Raw genomic sequence first — 22,546 nt, 5'->3', positions numbered from 1 at the left:
ATGAGTGAGAGAGCATTAACAAGTCATCGTTCTGTTCTTCTTGTTCTTCTTCAAGACCAAGGAGTCTTTAGAGCTGGTCAGTGGAGTCAGCAGGCAATAATACATCATGGTCTCCAACATGGAAGTCAGATACCATGTATTCAAATGGCATTGCAGGCACATTATGATGTAATTGTGCTAAACCCCAATGACAATTTCATCGACCTAAACATGGAAGAAGAGCGGAAAGGCCTTTTAACCCAAACTAAGGGGTCATCTTCCCTAAAAATGGTTCCAGCAGAGAACTTTTTATCTGTCCAGCAACCTCTCCAGTGCACCCCTAAAAGATGCAGCAACACTCCTGAAGAACACATGGCTTACATTTGGGATTACTTCATTTCAAAGACTGAAGGCAAGGATGTTGCCTTCATTGTACATGGTTACGGAGGCTTGGTTTTTATGGACTTACTTGTTCGTAAAAAGTGGGAAGTGATGAACAAAGTATATGCTGTTGCCTTTATTGACTCTGAACATCATGTAGGACACCAGCTGGGAAGTGATGTTCAGTTATTGGCCTGGATAAAGCACCACTGCCGTGAATGGGTGACAAGCCCTAAGCCTTTGGATAAACCTGCAGCTACTGTTTTAAAACAGGAGTTTCCTATGGTTTCTGCTGGTACAGAAAAACACAACTTAGCCCCTTCCTCTAGCCTTCAGTCAATTTTTAAATACTTTAAAAAAGCTTTGAAAGCCAAAACAACTATTAATTTTTCTCGAGTGCCAATAGTAACTAGAAGCTCCACAAAAAGAAAGCAAATTGCTTAACTTACTTTTTTGTCACCTAAGATTTTTTTGTCCCACTGAAATGCTGCGAATGTAGATGCTAGAAGAAAAAGAATACTCTGCAGTATTATGTTATGAAAAGAATATACACAGTGTTATATTCTGGCTTGAGGTTTGATTTGTTACTTTTTTTGAAAAGTGAATATGTTCTTTTTTGTAGCCTATTGATGAGCTGGGCATCAGTCAACGCCATCATTAATATTTTACAGTATTAGTCAAGTTAGAGGATCTTTTGAAAACCTCTCTTATGTCTTAATAGAATGACACCAAAACTGCAGTTGATAGAAATTAAACACTAAGTCAGTCTTCAGTTTCTATGTTGTTAATGCCATACTAAAATTATAAGTGAACATAAAAATGATTATAAACTCCATTTTTGTATGTTTGTGTTCTGTTTGAATTTATTGTTCTTATGTTGAAGTTTACTTTAGGTGTTTACTCATACCTTCAGCTAATATTTGAGTGTCTACTATGTCCCCATCAATAGTACGTGTTGAGGACACCAGCAAACAAGACCAACGTTGCCTTTATCCATATGGAGTTCACAATGAACAACAAATTGAAAGTGTGAAGAGTGTTCAGAAATTCAAGGTGCCATGGAACATCTAGTATGAGAGCTAACAGCCTTGGGGTACAGGTAATACGTCTGTGAGAAAATGACGCTTAGTTTGAAAGACAACAGCAGTTGGGAAAACAAATTCATAGGCAAAGGAATAGCATATGCAAAGGTCTTGAGGTAGGAGAAAATAGTCCAGTTAACTGAAGCTAAAAAATTATGGGAGAGCCGTGTTAAAGAAAAAATTATTCATGACATTTATTAAAGACATAAGGAAGACTTTAAGAGGGATTGCTGCAATGGGGGTTTTGAAGTTGGGGAGAGAGATCAGCCTCAACTTCTAATTCACCAAGGACAATTGAGGGGGCAATATTATAGCCAAAGTGTAGGGTGAGGATCAGTGAATGGAAAATTAACTAAGAGGAAAGAAACATCAGGCATAAGAGAGATTCTTACTAGACTGACTCAGCGTAATTCTTACTGAAGCCAGGCCAGGTTGATAACACATTGACAGTGGAGGATGAGGAATTTTATCAGATCTAGAGGATGATTAAGTGCCAAAAATGAGAAATTTTCACTGACAGCCAAATTCTTGCTAAAACTAGACTAAGTGACAACAACAACATCAACAACAACAACAACAAAAACTGGACTAAGTGGACCAACGATGGAGTCCAACATCAGAGCCTAGCTGAGAGGAGGGCTCAGAGGAGCCAGACTCAGATTTGGTCAAGGAGAGGTTTTGTCAGTAGTTAGAAAGTTAAGTTAACGAAATAAGCAGAGGCAGCTTGCTTAAGGCTGCAATGGCCATGGTTATGATTTTTGACTTTATTCTCATAACAGTAGAAAACACTGGATGGTTTTAGACAGGAGAATATTCTCAGATTTACATTTTATAAAGAATATCCTGGAGTGCCTGGGTGGCTCAGTTGGTTGAGCATCTGACTTCAGCTCAGGTCATGATCTCATGGTTTGTGGGTTGGAGCCCCATGTCGGGCTCTGTGCTGACAGCTCAGAGCCTAGAGCCTGCTTCGGATTCTGTGTCTCCCTCTCTCTTTCTGCCCTACCCACCCACTTCTGTGCTCGCTCGCTCTCTCCCTCTCTGTCAAAAATAAACATTAAAAATTAAAAAAAAATATCCTAATTACAGTTCAGAGAATAGATTAGAAGAAGCACAAGCTTGTAGGCTGGGAGACCAAATTAATTTTGATAGTATTCTGAGAAATGCTTAATATTAATTCTTAACTACGAATACTAATATAGTTAACACTAATACCTAAATACTAATATTTAATTACTTAATACTTATGCTAAATACTAATACTGTGATTCCTATGAACAAAATTTTATGATTGGAGGTTAGGAATAAGGAGAAGGAAATAAGAAGGAGGACTCCTGGATTTTTGGCTTGAGCAACTAGATGGATAGAAATACTATTTGTTGAAATAGGGACTACTGACAAAAAAAATTTATTTTGGCTGTTCCAGAAGTTTTTTTTTTTTTAAGTTTATTTATTTACTTTGAGAGAGAGAGGAGAGAGAGAGAGCACAAACAGGGGAGGGGCAGAGAGAGAGAGGGAGAGAGAGGATCCCAAGCAGGCTCTGTGCTATCAGTGCAGAGGTGGACGAAGGCTTGAGCCCATGAACTGTGAGATGATGACCTGAGCTGAAAACCAAGAGTCAGATGCTTAAATGACTGAACCACCCAGATGCCCCTGTTCCAGAAGTTTAAAAAGAGAAAAAGGAGGGGGTTACAAATTATCTTTAGCTCTGTCCATAGATGGGTAAGAGAAGAACCCATACAAGACACGACATTTGAAGAATTAACTCTACCATATCTAATAGGACATGGAGATTTTTCTCTTCATTTTTTTTAATGTTCATTTTTGAGAGAGAGAGAGAGAGAAACATAGACTGAGCAGAGGAGGGGCAGAGAGAGAGGGAGACACAGAATTCAAAGCAAGCTCCAGGCTTTGAGCTGTCAGTACAGAGGCCACTGCAGGGCTTGAACCCACGAACCATGAGATCATGACCTGAGCTGAAGTCAGATGCTTAGCCGACTAAGCCACCCAGGAGTCCCAACATACAGATTTTTCTGATACAGCTATTTCTAGTGTCTTTCTAATATTCCTATTCACAGTGTTTTTTTAACCCAGCATATACTATAATCCCTGTTATGTACTGAATGTTTGTGTCCCTCTGAAATTTATATGTTACAATCTTAATCCTCAATGTGATAGGTGTGGGTCCTTTGAAAGGTGATTAGGTCATGAAGGTGGAGTCCTTATGAATGGGATTAGTGCTCTTACGAAGGACACCCCAGAGAACTCCCTTCTGCTATGTGAGGACACAGCAAGAAAAGAGCCGTCTGTAAATCAGGAAGTAGCCCTTAACCAGACATGGAATCTGCCAGTGCCTTGCTCTTGGCATTTCCTAGCCTCTAGAAAAGTGAGGAATAAACATACGTTTAAGCCTCCAAGTCTGTGATACTCTGTTATAGCAACCCAGACAGACTAAGACAAATCTTTATCAGAAAGACATATTTCAAATTTCTTTCTGTACCATGTCTTAAGTGGCATAATGGGGGGAAAAAACACTGAGTTGTAAATCAGGATGTGCAGGTTTTAAATGAACCTTTGCTTAAGGAAAGGTTAGTGAAGGCTTTTAATGAAGGCTTGCTTAAACCAGTTACTGTCTCCCAGTCCTTACTTTCCAATTTGTAAATGAGGTGAGCTTTGAAGTCCTTTTTGACATAGTCTAACTAGAATGCATTTAATGCACTTAATATGAAAAGCACCAAAAAAGAAAAAAGTTTTTTAAAAAGTTTCCATGAAAGTTATTCTATCTTGCACTTAACTAACTTGGAGTTGATGTTTCTCATAACTCCCAATTTACTATTTAATCTGGTAGTCAGGTGTATTAGTTATCTATAGCTGCATAATAGATTAACCTCAAAATTTGGTGGCTTAAAACAAAAAATATTAGTTCACAGTTTCTCTTGTTCAGAAATTCAGAAGAAGTTTAGTGGGTAATTTTGGCTCAGTATTGCTTAGGAGCATACAGTCAAGATTGTCTGGAGTTGCAGTGATCTAAAACCTGACTGGCTGTTTGGCAAGAAGCCTTGGTTCCTCACCAGGTGGACCTTTTCCATAGGCTACTTCTGCTAAAGAAAAAAATTATTCTGACACTTGTTAAAATGGTAAGGAAGACTTTATTCAAAACTGTTGCAACTAAGGATATTGCAATAGGGAAGAGAGAATGAATTCAACTCTGAATACAGCAAAGATAGCTGGAAATTTGTAACCAAAGAGCAGAGTGAGGGCGTCAGTGACAGAAAACTACTAAGAGGAGACATCAGGATAAGGGGCTTATTACTAAAGGCAGGTCAAGGACTTAGACATCAAGAGTGGGGAATGAGGAACATGATCAGATATCAAGAGTGGGGTGTTGATTTAGCAAGATTCTTGCTAAGACTAAACTGTGCAGCCTTACAGAAGGCCAAGGTTGAGGACTATTCCAGAAGAGGGCTCAGAGGAGCCTAACTGAAGTTTCTGAAATTTGTCACTTGGGTGTCTTCAGGACATGACAGTCAGCTTCCCCAAGGGTGAATCATCCAGGTGAAGGAGCAATCAGGAAAATGCACTGCCTCTTTATGACCTACTCTCTGAAGTTGCATACTGGCCCACTTTTATTTTTTAATTGGTTAGAAGTGAGTCACTAAATCCAATGGAAGAGGAATTAGGCTCCACTTTTTAGAGAGAGTGTCAAAAAATTGGGGAACATATTTTGGACCACCACATCAGAAATGATGTCAGTTGAAACTAATGGTATAGGAACTCAACTCAGTTGTTGGTCATAAGATTATCTTTGCTCTAAAACTATGTTTATCTTGCCATTTTAATTTTTTTCTTGTTTTAATAAACTTCTCTGTATGTTTATTTTTTAATGTTTATTTTATTTATTTTTGAGAAAGAGAGAGCAGGGGATGGGGCAGACAGAGAGGGGGAGAGAAAATCCCAAGCAGGCTCTGTGCAGTTGGCACAGAGCCCAACGTGCGACTTGATCTCACGACCATGAGATCATGGCCTGAGCCGAAATGAAGAGTCAGCTGCTTAACAGACTGAGCCACCCAGGTGCCCCAACAGCTCTGTACATTTAGAAACTGGTTTCTCCTTTTCTTCAAAACATCAGCATTTTTGCTACAGATAAATGCTTGCTTTGAAAATTAAGGTTTTTTAAGCTTTCTCTCCCAAGCATCACCCTATCTGTTCCCATACTCTGACTTCTGATATCTATGTTTTTGAAGCCTGAAGGGAAAAAGGACATGTCCAGTTCTCAGCTATAAACTGCATACCAGAGATGTATATTGATATTGAAAAGACTGACATGAGAGGGGCGCCTGGGTGGCTCAGTTAGTTAAACATCTGACTTCAGCTCAGGTCATGATCTCACAGCTCGTGGGTTCAAGTCCCGCATTGCGCTCTGTACCGACAGCTGAGAGCCTGGAGCCTGCATCAGATTCTGTGTATCCCTCTCTCTCTGCCCCTCCCCAACTAGTGCTCTGTCTCTGTCTCTCAAAAAATAAAATAAAAACATAAAATAAATAAATAAAATTTTTTAAAAAGACTGATATGAGAGGCCTTCAGGAAAATCCTAAGATCTTGTGACGTCAATATGATGATTTTTTTCTTCCTTTCTTGTGGAAAATAGTTAGAGGTAATAGGCTATTATCATTGTTTGTAAGCAGAATGCATCAAGATTTTCCAATACTTGGGGCACCTGGGTGGCTCAGTCGGCTGAGCTTCCAACTTCAGATCAGGTCACGATCTCACAGTCTGTGAGTTCAAGCCCCACGTCGGGCTCTGCACTGACAGCTCAGAGCCTGGAACCTGCTTCAGATTCTGTGTCTCATCTCCCTCTCTCTCTGACCCTCCCCCGTTCATGCTCTGTCTCTCTCTGTCTCAAAAATAAATAAACACTTTTTAAAAATTAAAAAAAAAAGATTTTCCAATACTAGACTAAACATATGTTAACAAAAAGGAGAACATTGTTTGCAAATTTGCTAAGGTAAGTCTATTAAAAAGAAAACAAGAATGGGGTGCCTGGGTAGCTCAGTCGGTTAAGCATCCGACTTCAATTCAGGTCATGATCTCACAGTTCAGGAGTTTGAGCCCTGCATAGGGTTCTGGGCTGACAGCTCAGAGCCTGGAGCCTGCTTTGGATTCTGTGTCTCCCTCTCTCTGCCCCTCCCACAGTTTGTGCTCTGGCTCTCTCTCAAAAATAAATAAAAACATTAAAGAAATTCCTTACTTGCTTTTCAATGTTTCTTCAAACACAGTGGTTCTCTAACATTAGAGCGTATTAGGATAACCTGGAGGTCTTATTAAGACAAAGATTGATGGGTGTTACTGCCATAGTTTCTGATTCAGTAGAATTGGTAGGTGGGGCATGAAATTTTGCCTTTCTAACTAGTTTCCAAGGGATGCTGATGCTGATCTTGCTGGTCTAGGGACCATACTTTGTGAACCACTGTTAGAAAGACTAAATAATAAATGGCTACAGAGGTAATAAAGTTAAATTTACCTCCTGTGAAGTCAAAGTTATGATGGATTATCATGTGGCCTATAATTTCCTCCCCGAGGAAAGCAACAAAAGGGGTTTCTTCATTAAGCCTATGATTATGATCCATGTGAACTGACACATTTATCTTTTCCTCCTGTAGTGAGGCAAGGGTCACATCTCACTCTTCAAAACCAATCCTTCCAGTTGTATTCCACATAATTTAAAAACAAATACAAATTAAAAATAAGAGACTTAATTCCATTTCCAGAAATGGAAATGCAAAGTAAGCTGTCATGTCTATAAATTGGCTTCTATCCCCACCTATTTCTTCCTGTCTTCCTATTATAGAAGTAGAATTTTCTCCTACTGTCCAAGACCAATTCCCTCCACTGTCCTCTGAATACCACTTCTTTCAATCTTCTCAGGATGTTCACTCTTCTCACTGTCTTTTATTTTCCTAATTCCCTTGCTAACAATCCTTTAAGTTGATCAAGTCTCTCCCAACATAGCAGTCATAATAATTAACACAAATTTCCTAGATGCCACATCTGGGGACTGAATCCATTGTATATTGCCTCTGCCAAATTTCATTAAAACACTTACACTTGCTGACTCCATTTTCTCATAATCCACTCATTCCTTACCCACTCTTCATCTGGCTTCAGCCTCCAAGTCTCAGTATATGGTCCCAAAGCAATGGATGCTTTTCAGCCTGTGCTACATAATGTATAGGCAGCATTTGACCTAGTTGACCCATTTGAAGCCCATTGGGTCTGTCTCTTCCTTGAAACACTCTTCCCTTGGTTTCTCTCATATTCTGATTATTTTCTTCCTGTCTCTCTAGCTGCTCATTTTCAGTCTCCTTTGTTTACTCTTCCTCTCTACTCAGACACTGGGTAATCTCTTCCACCCACGTAGTTTCACAGACTCTGGTTTCAAAGACTCTTTCATAGCTCTCAAATCTCTGCCTATGGTCCATTCTCTTTCTCCTTAACTCTAGACCCATGCAGGGGTGCCTGGGTGGATCAGTCAGTTAGGCATCCAACTTTGGCTCAGGTTGTGATGTCATGGCTCGTGAGTTCGAGTCCCACATCGGGCTCTGTGCTGACAGCTTAGAGCCTGGAGCCTGCTTCAGGTTCGGTGTCTCCCTCTCTCTGCCCCTCCCCCATTTGCACACGTGCACTCTCTCTCTCTCTCTCAAAAATAAATAAACATTTAAAAAATTAAAAAAAATTTAAAAATCCCACAAACTCTAGACCCATGCAGCCAACTACCATATACTGTAAAGGAGACATCATCTGATTTTGAAGGGAGCTGTCATCAGGTCTAAAACTGCTCACACCATCTCTGCCCTCACCCCATCCACTCCTTTTCCCCATTCGCTACACTACTAATCACGTCTACCCTGGTGCTCAAACTAGAATATTGGCTTCTTCTTCTCCTTCTACACCAAAATCCCAATCAATCAGCAAATTCTACCATTTTTACCTCTTAAATATATTCCACATCTATAACTCTGTCAATAGTGTCCTTTGATGTACAAAAGTTTGTAATTTTGGTTAAGTGCAAAATGTCCATTTTTTTCTTTTGTTGCCTGTGCTTTTGGGGTCATCCAAGAAATTATCACCAAATCCAATGTCATTAAGTTTTCTACGTCTTCTTCTAAGAGTTTTATAGTTTTGACTTTTATGTTGGAGTCTTTGATCCATTTTGAGTTAATTTTTATGTGGTTTTAGGTTGAGGGTCCAACTTTGTCCAGCACCATTCTTTGAAAAAGACTGTCCTTTCCCCCAGTGTTTGATTTTGTGCCTTATAATTTAATAATGACAACTGAATTAAAATACTTGAAAATGTGCTGACTAAACAAAACACCTGCAGACTGCATTTTGACCCAAAGGCCACTAATTTGCACTATGTGGCTTTAATTTCATTTTCACATTAAACTTAACAAATGAGTTAAGGGGAGTGAGAGATAGTGTCGCCTACCATAGTCCAAGCATTGTACCAGGTGCTGGTGATAAACTAGGCACAAAGTTTCATATGTTACATTCCTAGCATCAGTTTAAAGTTGAGTGAGACTTGTGAAAACATCATTTTAACACCATGTTAAATGCTTATAAATACGGGGAGCAAGCAGAGAATAAGAGAGGAGGAAAATAAATTTTTTAAATAGTTGTGTAATAGACTAAAACCAGCTACAAGCACACCCTGTTAAGAGGCCGTGGGCATGGCCTCAAGGCCAGCTACCAGCTTTCTTCCCGACCGCGCTGTTTTTCAGACCAGAAGGCTTTCCCCTGGTATCGGGACGTCATCCGGAAGCGCCGGGAAGAGGGGGCGGGATTTCCGGCTTCTGGAACGGAAAGGGACGGAAACTAAATGAACCAACGGGCTTAATTCCGTGTGAGGCACGTATTTGGGCTCAGCACTTCACTACAGAGTTCTGCGTCCTCTCCAGGTCTCCGCGGTTTGCACGAGCCGGAGCCACTGTTTCTGCACTCCTGGTATGGGCATGTTTCTTATCTTAGTTGTGTGTGTTGCGGTGGGACAACTCGGGAAACCATTGTAAGATACACGTTGTGGAGCATGCGTGCTAAGAAGGCCCACAGATAAGTGGAAGCCCAGCGACTTAATAAACTATAAGCAGCACAATACCTGGAACAAGAGGAATGTTTACCAAAATGATTGCCTTATTTGTTTTAAAATTTGGGTTTCATTGCTCTGATATCCTAAAAAAATCTTAACCAATTATAAAGACAAAACTCAGAAGACCTTTGTTTTTGAAATGTTTTTCATAACAGGATTGAGGACTCCTAGTGAAATAGGGAGTCTAACTTTTTTCTTCTTTAAATGGTGGCCAAACATGGAGCGCCCGGCTGACTCAATCCGAAGAAAATGTGACTCTTGATCTTGGGGTCGTGAATATGAGCCCTACATTGGGTGATTACTTGAAAAAAAAAAAAAAAAACGAATTTTTTTTTTTTTTTAATTGGGGGCACCCGAGTGGCTCAGTGGGCTCAGCCTGGGGCTTTTGGTGTCAGCTCAGGTCATGATCTCAGGGTTCCCCATAGGGCTCTGCACTGACAGCATGGAGCCTGCTTGGGATTCTGTCCCTCCCTCTGTCCCTCTCCTCTTGCTGTCTCTCAAATTTAAAACAAATTTTTAAAAATGCAGGTGTCTCAACATGTTTTATATGTGAAAAGCATTGGTCCAGGATATCTATTTGAAAAATACTTGAGTGATTACTGTGAGCCATAAACTGCCAAATGTTGGGTTCAATTTTAATATAAATACAGTCCTTGTCCTGATAGAGTTTACTGTCTAGTCAGGCAAATAAGTAACCAGGCAATTACAAAAGAGTGTTACAAGTACTGTGATAGAGAGGTACAGGGTGCTGTAAGAACTACTAGGAGGAATACTTGGTCTAAAGTTTGAGGTGAAGTATAGCTAGAGATGTAGCTGAAGAGGTAAACAAAGGATGATTTTGTGGAAAACTTTATAAGCCATGTTTGTAAGTTTGGGATTTAACCTGGCAGCAATGAGCTTAAAAATACACGTTGGGGATGATACAAGTGCATTGATCAGATTTGCACTAACTTCAAATGGCTTAGAGATGAGGCAGAGCAAATCTGGAGGCTAGGGGATGCAGTTAGGGTAATGGGATTCAAGAGAAGTGAATGGCTCAAGATGTATTTAGAAAGTAAAGTGAATTGAGGCCCCTGTATGGCTCAATTGATTAAGTGTCCAATTTTTGGCTCAGGTCATGATCTCAAGGTTCATGAGTTCGAGCCCCTGATTCAGACTCTTTCCTGACAGCCTGGAGCCTGCTTCAGATTCATTGTCTCCCTCTTTCTCTGCCCCTTACCCCCTCTCAACAATAAACATTAAAAAAAAGAAAGTAAAGTGAATATAATTCAGATGGATTAGATATGGGGGGTGTGAGAGAGGACGGTAATAAAATGACTTCCAGTTTCTGGCTTAAGCAAATGGATGGATAGCAGTGTCCCTCCCTAAAACCATGTGTAAGGAGAAGCAGATTGGAAAGGGAAGGGAGAGAGATTATTTTAATATGTTGCATTTGAGGTGTTTCTTCTGATGCGTGGTGGTTGAAGCCATGGAGGAAGATCAGACCTCATACAGAAAATTTTAGATTGCAAAAAAAAGGGGGGGGGGGGGCTAAGGACAAAAATTCAGAGGCACATCTGCTTTTAAGGGAGGGGCATCATCTGGGCATCAGGACACAGGTTAGAGAGGCACTCCCAAAAGCATGCAGTCATTAAATGAAGCCAAGGGAAGAAGGAATTTTTCAAGTATTTCAACCGCATTTGGTAAAAAAGTTGATTTTTTCCTTCAAATCTCATACTAGTTTCACAATGTTTTAAGTTTATTTCTTTATTTTGAGAGAGAGAGAGCAAGCAAGAGTGAGCATGCATGGGCAGACGGAGAGGGGGAGAGAGAATCCCAAGCAAGCTCCGAGCAGTCAGCACAGAGTCAGAAGCAGAACTCGATCTCACCAACCAAACACTAGATCAGACCTGAGCCGAAATCAAGAGTTGGCCCCTTAACCAACTGAGCCACCCAGGTGCCCCCTGGTTTCACATTTTTAAGCATCTTCATTGTTCGATGTATGTCCACACCTTGAGGATAAAATTGTGGAGCTTATATATATTTGCCCTAATTTTGGACATTTTTGTTTGGCAATAACATTATTTGCTACAAAATAAACTCTGAACTGGAGAAAAGAGGTTTGTTTTTAAATCAGTAGATCTCTCTGTATTCCTGTTTTGAAAACATATGAGGGCATTGATACAGCAGCTCCTAAGTGCTTTTTACTAGTTGCCATCCTTTATAAAACTTTTCTGCTTTTTATCTTCTTGTCTTCATGTGTTGCTTATGTTAAGGATCTTGTGTTTGGGCCTGTATCTGTTAGGGGCTTAGTATAGAATGGAGAAGAAACAGCATCATGATCTAACCCACATCAGTAGTACATAACTTTGTGGTTATCCAGTAATACAGATATTCTGGGCTCCTAGCTGCAAATCTGAAAGGGATCTTTAAGGTATTCTTTTCCCTAAAGCAATAGTGAAATTCATGTTTAAAATAAGATCCCATAGGGGCGCCTGGGTGGCGCAGTCGGTTAAGCGTCCGACTTCAGCCAGGTCACGATCTCGCGGTCCGTGAGTTCGAGCCCCGCGTCAGGCTCTGGGCGGATGGCTCGGAGCCTGGAGCCTGTTTCCGATTCTGTGTCTCCCTCTCTCTCTGCCCCTCCCCCGTTCATGCTCTGTCTCTCTCTGTCCCAAAAATAAATAAAAACGTTAAAAAAAAAAAAATTAAAAAAAAAAAATAAGATCCCATATAAGCTTTAAACTTTGTGCCTGGTGAGTGATCACAGGCTCTAGGCCATAGGAGTCTAGGAAAAATTAACAGTACAGCAAATAAAGTTGTGCTTACTGTGTGTTTCCAAATGTTTCAAAAATCAGTTGCATTTTGGTGTCTCAAATTTATACTTGCACAATTAGTTGAGAGGTTTTAAAAGTCTTTATCTAACTTTTTACTACATTTTGCTTTTTTTATAGGTGTTTTCTTACATGCCTGTTTTCCTCAAAATGAGTGGTAGTATCACCTTAAGATCTTTTGGCAGATTTTTGGTGCCATTTACCATTCATAGGAAAAAAGGGGTTTTATGTTCAACAATTCTGCAGAGATCTATGTCTTCCAAAATACCAACTGTGTCCTATCCTAAGAAGGAGAGTACATCACCTCCTGAACAGCTGGGATTGGATGGGTGGAAAATTACAATGAAATCTAGCATGCAAGAAGAAGATGCTTCGGCAGTCTCAAGCAGCAAGGATGAAGACCCTCTAGTTGCCATCAGGGAGTTAATTGAGATGTGGAGATTGTTTGGCAAAGAAGTACCAGAACAAATCAGTGAAGAAGAACTCAAAACTGCTATGGAATGTGTTTCTAAATCATCAAAAAAAAAATACTTAAAATATTTATATATTAAGGAAAAAATTAAAAAAGCCAAGCAAATAAAAAAGGAAACGAAAGCAGCATTAAAGGAAAAAGCCAAAAAAGACCAATTACTGGAAACCACTAAGGAAGATAAACAGCAAAACTTTCTATTTCTACGACTTTGGGATAGGAATATAGACATTGCCATGGGCTGGAAAGGTATTCAGGCCATGCAGTTTGGACAACCTTTGGTTTTTGACATGGATTATGAAAGTTATATGAAACCAAAGGAACTTAAGAATACTGTTTCCCAACTTTTAGAAAGTGAAGGATGGAACAGAAGAAATGTTGATCCTTTCCATATTTATTTCTGCAACCTTAAAGTAGAAGGCGCTTATCATAAAGAGTTAGTTAAACGTTATGGAGAAAAATGGGACAAATTGCTATTAACAGCAACAGAAAAGTCTCATGTAGACTTATTCCCAAAGGATAGTATTATATATTTAACTGCAGATTCTCCCAATGTTATGACAACTTTCAAGCATGATAAGATTTATATAGTGGGATCTTTTGTTGATAAGGCTATGCAGACAGGCACATCCCTAGCCAAGGCAAAACGGCTGAAACTGGCAACAGAATGCCTTCCATTAGATAGGTATTTACAGTGGGACACTGGTACCAAAAATCTCACCTTAGATCAGATGATGCGTATTTTGTTATGTCTGAAAAACACTGGTAGTTGGGAAGAGGCTCTGAAGTTTGTTCCTAGGAGAAAACATACTGGTTGTATGGAGATTTCTCAACATTCTCAAGAGCTTGTCAACAGATTAAAGAAGTCAAAACCTTTTAATTCATTTCCAAAAGGCTCTCTAAATATACACACACAGAAAAGGTGGCTTGAATGAGAATATTTGATAACTTAAAAAATAAGTGGTCACAATATGTGTAAATCGAACCATGATGCTGTATGCCTTAAACTCTTACTGTGATTTATGTCAATTATTTCTCAATAAAATGGGGGGGAAGCATATGGAGTAGAAATACAATTCTATTGGTCTATTTCTTCCTAAATGGAATTCATTTGTTCTTTTAAAGGTTGTCATTCCAGGGGCACCTAGGTGGCTCACTTGGTTAAGCTTCCAACTTCAATGATTTTTTTTTTTAACGTTTATTTATTTTTGAGACAGAGAGAGACAGAGCATGAACGGGGGAGGGTCAGAGAGAGGGAGACACAGAATCTGAAACAGGCTCCAGGCTCTGAGCTGTCAGCACAGAGCCCGACACGGGGCTCGAACTCACGGACCGCGAGATCATGACCTGAGCCAAAGTCAGCTGCTTAACCGACTGAGCCACCCAGGTGCCCCAAGCTTCCAACTTCAGCTCAGGTCATGATTTCACGGTTCATGAGTTTGAGCCCTGCATCAGGGTCTGTGCTGATAGCTCGGAGCCTGGAACCTGCTTCAGATTCTGTGTCTCCCTCTCTCAGGCTCTCTCAAAACCAAATAAAACATTAAGAAAAAAATTTAAAGGTTGTCTTTCCAAATAAACTGAAGTGTGTGTCTTTTTGCCCAATTAATTAAATTTCCGCAAGACTTTGGAAATACCGTTTATCATGAACTTAATAGCTTTTGAAAGTAAAAAGAATCATCTAAGTTTGCTGAGTACAGTAAAACAATTGTACCATGTCTGTGGCTTTTTTATGAATACTTTTGAGTCTTAGACTCCATTTTCCTTCTTAGATGTTCTTTGAGCCATGTCAACTGCCCTTTCATCAAAAATTGGTACAGAAAAGATTTTAAACTTCAGGTGATGTTTCACTTATTAAAGTAACATTTCGTACAGTGCTTGGCATGTCATAGGGACTAAAGTATATTTAACTGAATCTTTGTTAAACAAAAGTTTAAGACCTTCCTTGGCATGTTATGGGATTTGGCTATGTTATGAAAAATGTGTTTGAGGGAACAAAATTCATTTCTTGTTCTCTTAGAAAAAAAAATTTATTTGATAAATGTTACATACAGCACTTCCCTATTAGTGTATAGCTAGCTTTCCCTTCTTGGGAAAAACTTCCTTTTCTCCAGCCATGTGATTTGAATGGAAGCTGCCATACTTTTACAGACCTTGCCCTGGCCACAGCTGAATATCCCAAAGGAGACACCTCACTCAAACTTAGAGATGGGGATCTGACTTTAAGATAGGCCAATCAGAACACTTTTCTAGTATTTTTGGGTTTGAGAACTAAGATAACCTGTGTCACTATCTGATTGTGAACTCTTGACAGATGGGAAGCTCTGGAATTGATGGTGGCCTTCCTTTCCATGAAGGAAGACAGGCTATAGTAGGAGAGAGTGAAGCTTGCATATAAAAATAAGACCAATTTTTGGAGCTGTTTAAATCATCGTTCCCAATCATCCCTGAGATCCAGCTATAGGTTTACCTTTAGTATTTACTGGTTGTTCAAACCTCATGCAATAACCCATCTAATAGATCCCCCTTTTTTGCCTAAGCCAGTTTAAAGCTGGGTTTCTGCCTCTTGCTACCTACTAAGTCCTAATATACTTGAGAAAATGTGTACTTATTCCCTAAAACTTTAGGAAACGTTCATTGTAGACTACCTGCACCATTAAATTTTTTGAAAACATGGAAAATAGAGATGGATGGCCAACTATTTGTACCTAGTTTCTGAACTAGAAATTAACATGAGATATGCTGTCCAATACATTTCTTAAAGCAGCTAACCTTTTACCAAATACTAAGTATCTACTCTGCCAAACAAAATGCAGTTTACATGAATAATTTAAGTTATAGGTACTGTAACTTAAGCGTTACAGTACTTGTAACTTACTTGTTTAATAGTACCTTTTTTACAGATAAAAATTTACTCAAAATTCAGCCTTTAAGTGTAGTCTCAGAATTCAAAAGATCTGTTTGATTTTAAAGTCCTAGGCTTCAGGGGCGCCTGGGTGGCTCAGTTGGTTAAGCGACCGACTTTGGCTCAGGTCATGATCTCGCAGTTTGTAAATTTGAGCCCCGCGTTGGGCTCTGTGCTGACAGCTCAGAGCCTGGAGCCTACTTCAGATTATGTGTCTCCCCCTCTCTCTACCCCTCCCTGCTCACGCTCTGTGTCTGGTCTCTCAATAATAAACATTAAAAAAAAAAGTTTAAAATATAAATAAAGTCCTAGGCTTCAACCTATAAATTATACCCTCTATAATAAGAGAGTATGAAGTGCAAATGGAAAAATAATGGATGCCTAACCTAAGCTTGTGAGTGGGATCAGGAAAGGCCTTGAGAAAGTGATATGTAAACGAAGAGTAAGTGTGATATGAATGAATTTCAACCGTTAGACCCAGCTAAGTGGCAAAATGCTAATACCTAAGCCATTTGAGACACAATGGAGATAAAATATCATAGTGGTTCAGAACAAGGGGTTAGGATTGCCTAGCAGGACTGGCACCTAGAGTGAGACAAACAAGGCTCCTAGCGTGCCTTACTGATCTCCCAAGTCCCAGACATACTCCCTGGGTTTCAGCTTCACCCGAGGCTCTGATGTTACCTAAATTGCTTAATCTCTTGAAATTTCAGTTCTCCTCATATATGAAAAGGAGATAAATAGTTCTTGACTCATAAAACATTTAATATGGTGTCTGGCCCATAAATGCTAAGTAAAATATTAACTAGTTATCTAGTTTAGACTACCTTCGAAATGTATGGACTTTCTAATACTAGTATATGCAAGTTATTTGTCCTTTTGAGGAGCACATTTTTATTTCTTCCTGCGTAATAGTATGCTAAGGTATTTCACTGGGTAACACTAGAATTAAAAAAATAAATTCCGGGGCACCTGGCTGGCTTAGTCGGTTGAGCATCCAACTTTGGCTCAGGTCGTGGTCTCGCAGTCCGTGAGTTCGAGCCCTGCATCAGGCTCCGTGCTGACAGCTCAGAGCCTGGACCCGGCTTCGGATTCTGTGTCTCCCTCTCTCTCTGCCCCTCCCCCACTCATGCATGCGCACGCGCTCTCTCTCTCTCTCTCTCAAAAATAAACATTAAAAATTTTTTAATAAAATAAAATAAATTCCTTCCAAATAGCTAAGCAGTAACTAATTTCTAAGACTCCTCTCTTATGCAGATAAATCACAATGGCAAACTCATCCACAGTTTGAACTCAATTCAATTTTAATTTTCCAAATGTTTTGGAATTTGGAACTTAACCCCAGACACTGCTTCAATTTCTCCAAACTAAATGATCTGATTTCCCAGTCACTAGGTGGCTTTTCCCTATCTCAAACACCCAATAATTTATAGTATTCTTCCACTTTGAAGGTAATTTTTGTTGCCTATATTCTAATCATCTCTTCTTACCTATTATTTTCATGTAATACCATTTCTAGCTCCCTCCTTGTGCTCTCTTCAAACATACTATCAACTTCCCAGATTTTAATAATTAAAAGTTTTATAAGAAAGTCTTGGGGCACCTGGGTGGCTCAGTTAAGCATCTGACTCGACTTTGGTTCGGGCCATGATCTCATGGTTCATGAGTTCGAGCCCTGCATCAGGTTCTGCTGACAGCATGGAGCCTGCTTGGGATTCTCTCTCTCCCTGTCTGCCCCTCCCCCACTTGCACACACATTTACTCGCAAAATAAATATTTCTAAAAATGAAAAAAAGTCTTTACTTGTTAACTATTATCCCTATTATGTTACCCAGTTTAATACCTAAGCCATATCCTTCAAGCAAGTATTCAGAGCACACCTGAAGAGCAGACATGAAGGGAGTAACAAGAGAACTTTGAGTGCAAAAACCTGAGAGTTCAAGGTACAAGGAGCTGAAGCAGAGTGAGTAGAGAGCTGAAGATGAAGTCAGAGTAACTAGAGGTCCATCGTGTAAGCCTCTTACGCCATTGTTAAGGATTTTGGTGTTTTTTAATATTTATTTATTTATTTATTTATTTATTGGGGGGGGGGGCAGGACACAGGGAGAGAATCCCAAGCAGGCCCCATGCTGTCAGGACAGAGCCTGATGCAGAGCTTGATCTCACGAACCATGAGATCATGACCTAAGCTGAAAGCAAGATGTCAGATGCTCAACTGACTGAGCCACCCAGGTGTCCCTTGGTTTTTACTGTGAATGAGATTGGAAGATCCATGGTCTTGATGACATATTCCTGATGTTTTAATAGGATGACTAGAATCCATGGGGGCAGGAACTTTTTTTTTTTTTTTTTTCTGATTTATTCACTGCTATATTCCCAGGGCCTGGTACAGTGCCTAGCACATAATAAAATTTTCTGTAGGGAATGAATCTGATTCATCTTAAAAGGATTACTTTGGCTGCTGTATCAAGATTCTAAGACAGGGACCAGTTAAGAAATTACTGCCGTAACAAAAGTGAAAGATAATAGTAGGTTGGACCAGGGTGGTAGCACAGTAGGTACCAGATACCAAAGAGATACTGGAGACAGTGAATATGAATAAGCCTTTCAAGGGTTGCTATATGAATGAAAATGCTAACGAGCTAGAGGTAGATATGAGATCAATAGAAGAGTCTTCTGTTTTTGTTGGTTTTGCAAAGATGACAGATACAAAACCATGTATGTATGCTGTTGGGAATGATCCAGTTATGGAGGGGAATCTGATAACCTGATGAAGCAGTGGAGTGAGAGAAGTGACAACCTTGTGCATAAGCAAGAAGGATGGGATCTACTGCATAAGTAACACAGAAAAAGACCATAGAAGTACAAATAAAGGTACTACACCACAGATATGGTGAGAATATGCAGGAGTTCTGTTTTCATTTCTATTATTTTCTCCATGAAAATAAGAAGTGAAGTCATCAGCTGAGGGGGAGTACCTATTGGACTTTTGTGGAGAGCAGAGAACGTGTGAAATAGTGTAAGAAAGTGAAATAATTAGGGTAGTGGTTCCCAAAGTTTGGTCCCTAGTCCAGCAGTATCAATATCATTTGGGAACTAGTTAGAAATGTACATTTTGGGGCTCCATTGAGTCAAAATCTCGACAGTAGCACCAGAGTTTCAACTGTATTTTAACAAGCCCTTCAGGTGATTCTGATGTACACTCAAATTTGAGGATGGTACTGGGAAATATAATAAAATTACAAGGCTGTATTAAGAATCTACTCAGTCGGCTGAGCGTCTTAACTCTTGATTTTTGGCTCAGGTCGTGATCTTGCGTTTCGTGGGTTCAAGCCCCCAATGGGCTCCAGGCTGACAGTACACAGCCTGCTTGGGATTCTGTCTCTCCCCCTCTCTCTCTCTGCCTCTCCCCTGCTTGTGCTCTCTTGCTCTCTCTCTCAAAATAAATAAACAACAACAACAAAAAGAATCTACTCAAAGTGGGAGATACAGGCTTCTAGACATGGAATGAGTAAGTCACAGGAATAAGAGGCACAGCATAAAGAATGCAGTTGGTGATATTGTAATAGCATAGTATGGTGACAGATGGTAGCTACACTTGCAGCAAGCATAGCCTAGTGTGGAGACTTGTCAAATACTATGTTGTACACCTGCACCTAATGTAACATTGTATGTGAACTACACTAAAAACTTTTAAATAAAATACAATAAAATAATCTCCGGGAGGTTAGTGAAACCCTGATTAGCTACCTTTCCTCTCTGATTTTGTTGTAGCTCTCTGCCTGAATTCTAAGTTTAACTCCACCTCTTACTTGCCTTTCCAGTGTCCCAGTTTCTTCTTCCATAAAAATGATAATAGTAGCACTTAATTCATATGTTTGTTGTGATGATTTAATGTATTTGATATCATGTTAAAAACTAGCAAATTATGCTTGGCATATAGTAAACATGAATAAATGTTAGATATTATAGCTGTCACCTCACAAATTAAACATCTAAATTAAAATAATAGCTGTCTAGGGGTGCCTAGGTGGCTCAGTCGGTTAAGGGTCCAACTCTTGACTTCGGCTTAAGTCATGATCTCACAGTTCGTGAGGTCAAGCCCTGCATCGGGCTCTGCGCTGACAGGGTGGAGCCTGCTTGGGATTCTCTCCCTCTCCCTCTCTCTCAAAATAAATAAATAAACTTTAAAAAATAAATATGAAAAACAAAATAAAATAGTTGTCCATATTGCCTTCTATTTCCAGCTTTTTAAACCATTATTGGAATAACTCTTTAGAGGTAACAAAAAAATAGCTACCGTTAAGTGCCCACCATGAGTGAAGCCCTGCATTACAATTTTTACCAGTATGATCTCACCTAATCCTCTCAGTAATCCTGTATTAATACACTTTTGTAGCTAAAATATATTCGCTAAGATTGTTTTGTCAGTTCAAACTCACAGAATTAGCAAATGGCAGAGTTAGAGTTTAAATTCATTTTTAATGCAATAAATACTGCTGCTCTTTGCCCTGCACTACTCTAACTCATTTGTAGAGGGTTACTGAAGCTTGCACTCATTTCTTCAATGAATATTTATCGAAACTGATATAATCTAGGTACTGGGAAACAATGCTGTGCAAGATAAGCACCATATGACTTCCTGGACTGACAAGTGAATGGATTACTATTTTCCATCCTTAATTTCTACAGTGTGGTATATGGAACTGGATCTGCTTTTACATAGCTATATGGGACCTCTCTAAACTTCATTTTCCTCATTCAAAAATACAGGCATCTATAAATAAATACTTAATTTCACATACAAGTCATGTTTACATCTCCATTTAAAAAATAATGTGTGAGTCTCAGTGATTAACACGTCTAAGGAAAAAGAAACAAATGTGAATTTAATACTTGCTCTTTAAAATATTTTGCTGGAGCGCCTCGGTAGCTCGGTCCGTTTAGCGTCTGACTTTGGCTCAGGTCACGATCTCACATCTTGTGAGTTCAAGCCCCGCGTCGGGCTTAGTGCTGACAACTCAGAGCCTGGAGCCTGCTTCGGATTCTGTGTCTCCCTCTCACTCTCTGCCCCTCCCCTGCTTGTGTTCACTCTCTCTCACTCTCAAAAATAAAAAATAAACATTTAAAAAACTAAATAAAATAAAATATTTTGCTGAGGAGTTTTACATATATTGACATAAATGGGTGGGCCAGGGACTTCAAATCACAACAGCACCATATCACCACCAAACTGCTCTACTTCTGTCATGAGACATGCTTTGATTCTTTCTCCATTCCCCAGACTTGGAGCCTGAGGAGTCATCCACGCATAAATACTAAGCACTTTTCACATATGAAATATGCAATACAAAGAGCTGTGAACAAAAATATTTTTTTTAAGTTTATTTATTTATTTTGAGCGAGAGAGAGAACCAGCAGGGAAGGGGCAGAGAGAGCAGACAGAGGATCCAAAGCAGGCTCCATGCTGACAGTGGAGAGCTTGATATGGGCTCCAACTCACAAACCGCAAGATCATGACCTGAGCCTAAGTCAGATGCTTAACCGACTAAGCCACGCAGAAGCCCCCCCCCCAAAATTTCTTTTAATTGTGTCTGTTGTCAAATAACTTTTAAGCCATCTATGGAGACATTTTTTTTAAACACATACTTGAGGGAAATATAAAGCGACCAAAGTGGTATATAGAAATTATCTCATCTGATCCCCATGAGCACTCTTTGATGAGGTCCAATTATTATTTCTTTTTATAAAGAAAACATATGTCTGTAGATAGTAAGAAACCCTCAAGGTTTACTCAGCCAGGAAAGGGCAGAACCGGGATTCAAACCCAAATTCTGACTCCTTAAGACTACTTTCTGAAACACTCACTTTAATGTAGGGCAAACCCACAAACTCCAGTTAGTTCCCTAGACAAGGAATTGACCCCATTTGGCAAGACGGTAGTATAAATACAGAGAGTAAGGGAAGATGAGGCTAAAAAGTTAGGCTGGGGCCCAATATAACACGTGGGGCTTCATCTTAAAAACCCTAGGGATCCATTAAAGGTTTCTAAATAAGGCGGAAATTACTGCAATTTTAACTGAATGAGGTAATTTCTCTTGATAGGAAAATTGCGACCTGTAGAAAAAGTAGTTTTATCACGTGGCTATGTGACCTCAGACAAATAACTCTTCGGCCTCAACTCTCATAGCTCATTAGAGAATACCACAATGGACTGTCGTGGGGATTAAACAAGATAGTGTCTGACACAAGAGGGCGCTCGATAAACGTCGATTTTTTTTTTTAATGCACCCCCCCCACCCCACTTTTTTACAAGTTTTATTTACCTCTACACTCAACTTGGTGCTCAAACTCACAACCCGGAGATCAAGAGTCGCGGGTTCTTCTGAGCCAGTCAGGCACCCCACGGCCCTCTTTTTTTTTTTTTTTTTTTTTAAAGGCACAGGTGGTCCAGCAAGACCAGAATGAAAACAGCCTGATCGCTTCAGCTGTAGCCACACCCTAGTCCGCAAAAACCTTACAAAACTCCACCAACGTTTCCGGAGTGGTGCTCCCTCACTTCTCTGGGCCATGAAAACCTAAGCAACCTCTACTCAAGCCACTAACCAGAGCTCCACAGACACAGCACAACATTCCCCGCTCTCCCTTCAGAGGCCGCTTGTGGATGACGTCACATTCACTTCCGTTTCCCAAACGGCATCTTTTTACTTTCCAGGGTCGCTCTAGGCTGCAGCCTCGCGAGCTGGCTCCGAAACTCAATGGTTGCTGGGCGGGGCCGTGACG

General features: G+C 39.9%; 2 protein-coding genes and 1 long non-coding RNA gene across 3 annotated transcripts; 2 read left to right on the top strand and 1 right to left on the bottom strand.

The window, feature by feature from the left end:
* Positions 1–804, top strand: LOC124527248 (putative protein FAM172B). The gene has a single exon (XM_047100449.1). It carries the CDS (start codon positions 1–3, stop codon positions 802–804), a length of 804 nt encoding a protein of 267 aa, XP_046956405.1.
* Positions 805–9,079: 8,275 nt separating this feature from the next.
* Positions 9,080–22,426, bottom strand: LOC124526832 (uncharacterized). The gene is made up of 3 exons (XR_006965753.1): positions 22,370–22,426; positions 13,583–13,656; positions 9,080–9,289 (listed from the first exon to the last, which is right to left on the bottom strand). It is a non-coding gene; the product is annotated as an uncharacterized LOC124526832 (long non-coding RNA).
* Positions 9,326–14,023, top strand: TRMT10C (tRNA methyltransferase 10C, mitochondrial RNase P subunit). Its single transcript, XM_047100019.1, has 2 exons — positions 9,326–9,440; positions 12,513–14,023. Exon 2 carries the CDS (start codon positions 12,525–12,527, stop codon positions 13,794–13,796), a length of 1,272 nt encoding a protein of 423 aa, XP_046955975.1. The 5' UTR covers positions 9,326–9,440; positions 12,513–12,524; the 3' UTR covers positions 13,797–14,023.
* Positions 22,427–22,546: the final 120 nt, after the last annotated feature.

Source organism: Lynx rufus, unplaced genomic scaffold (assembly GCF_022079265.1).
Source record: "Lynx rufus isolate CCGP_SWC_20201006 ecotype Redwood Valley unplaced genomic scaffold, mLynRuf1.p SCAF_5, whole genome shotgun sequence".
Lineage (NCBI taxonomy): Eukaryota > Metazoa > Chordata > Mammalia > Carnivora > Felidae > Lynx > Lynx rufus.
This window is presented reverse-complemented; position numbering and strand designations above follow the sequence as displayed.

Coding starts and splice junctions, on each gene's coding strand:
- LOC124527248 (XM_047100449.1), top strand. CDS start 1: ATGAGTGAGAGAGCATTAACAAGTCATCGTTCTGTTCTTCTTGTTCTT.
- TRMT10C (XM_047100019.1), top strand. CDS start 12,525: ATGCCTGTTTTCCTCAAAATGAGTGGTAGTATCACCTTAAGATCTTTT.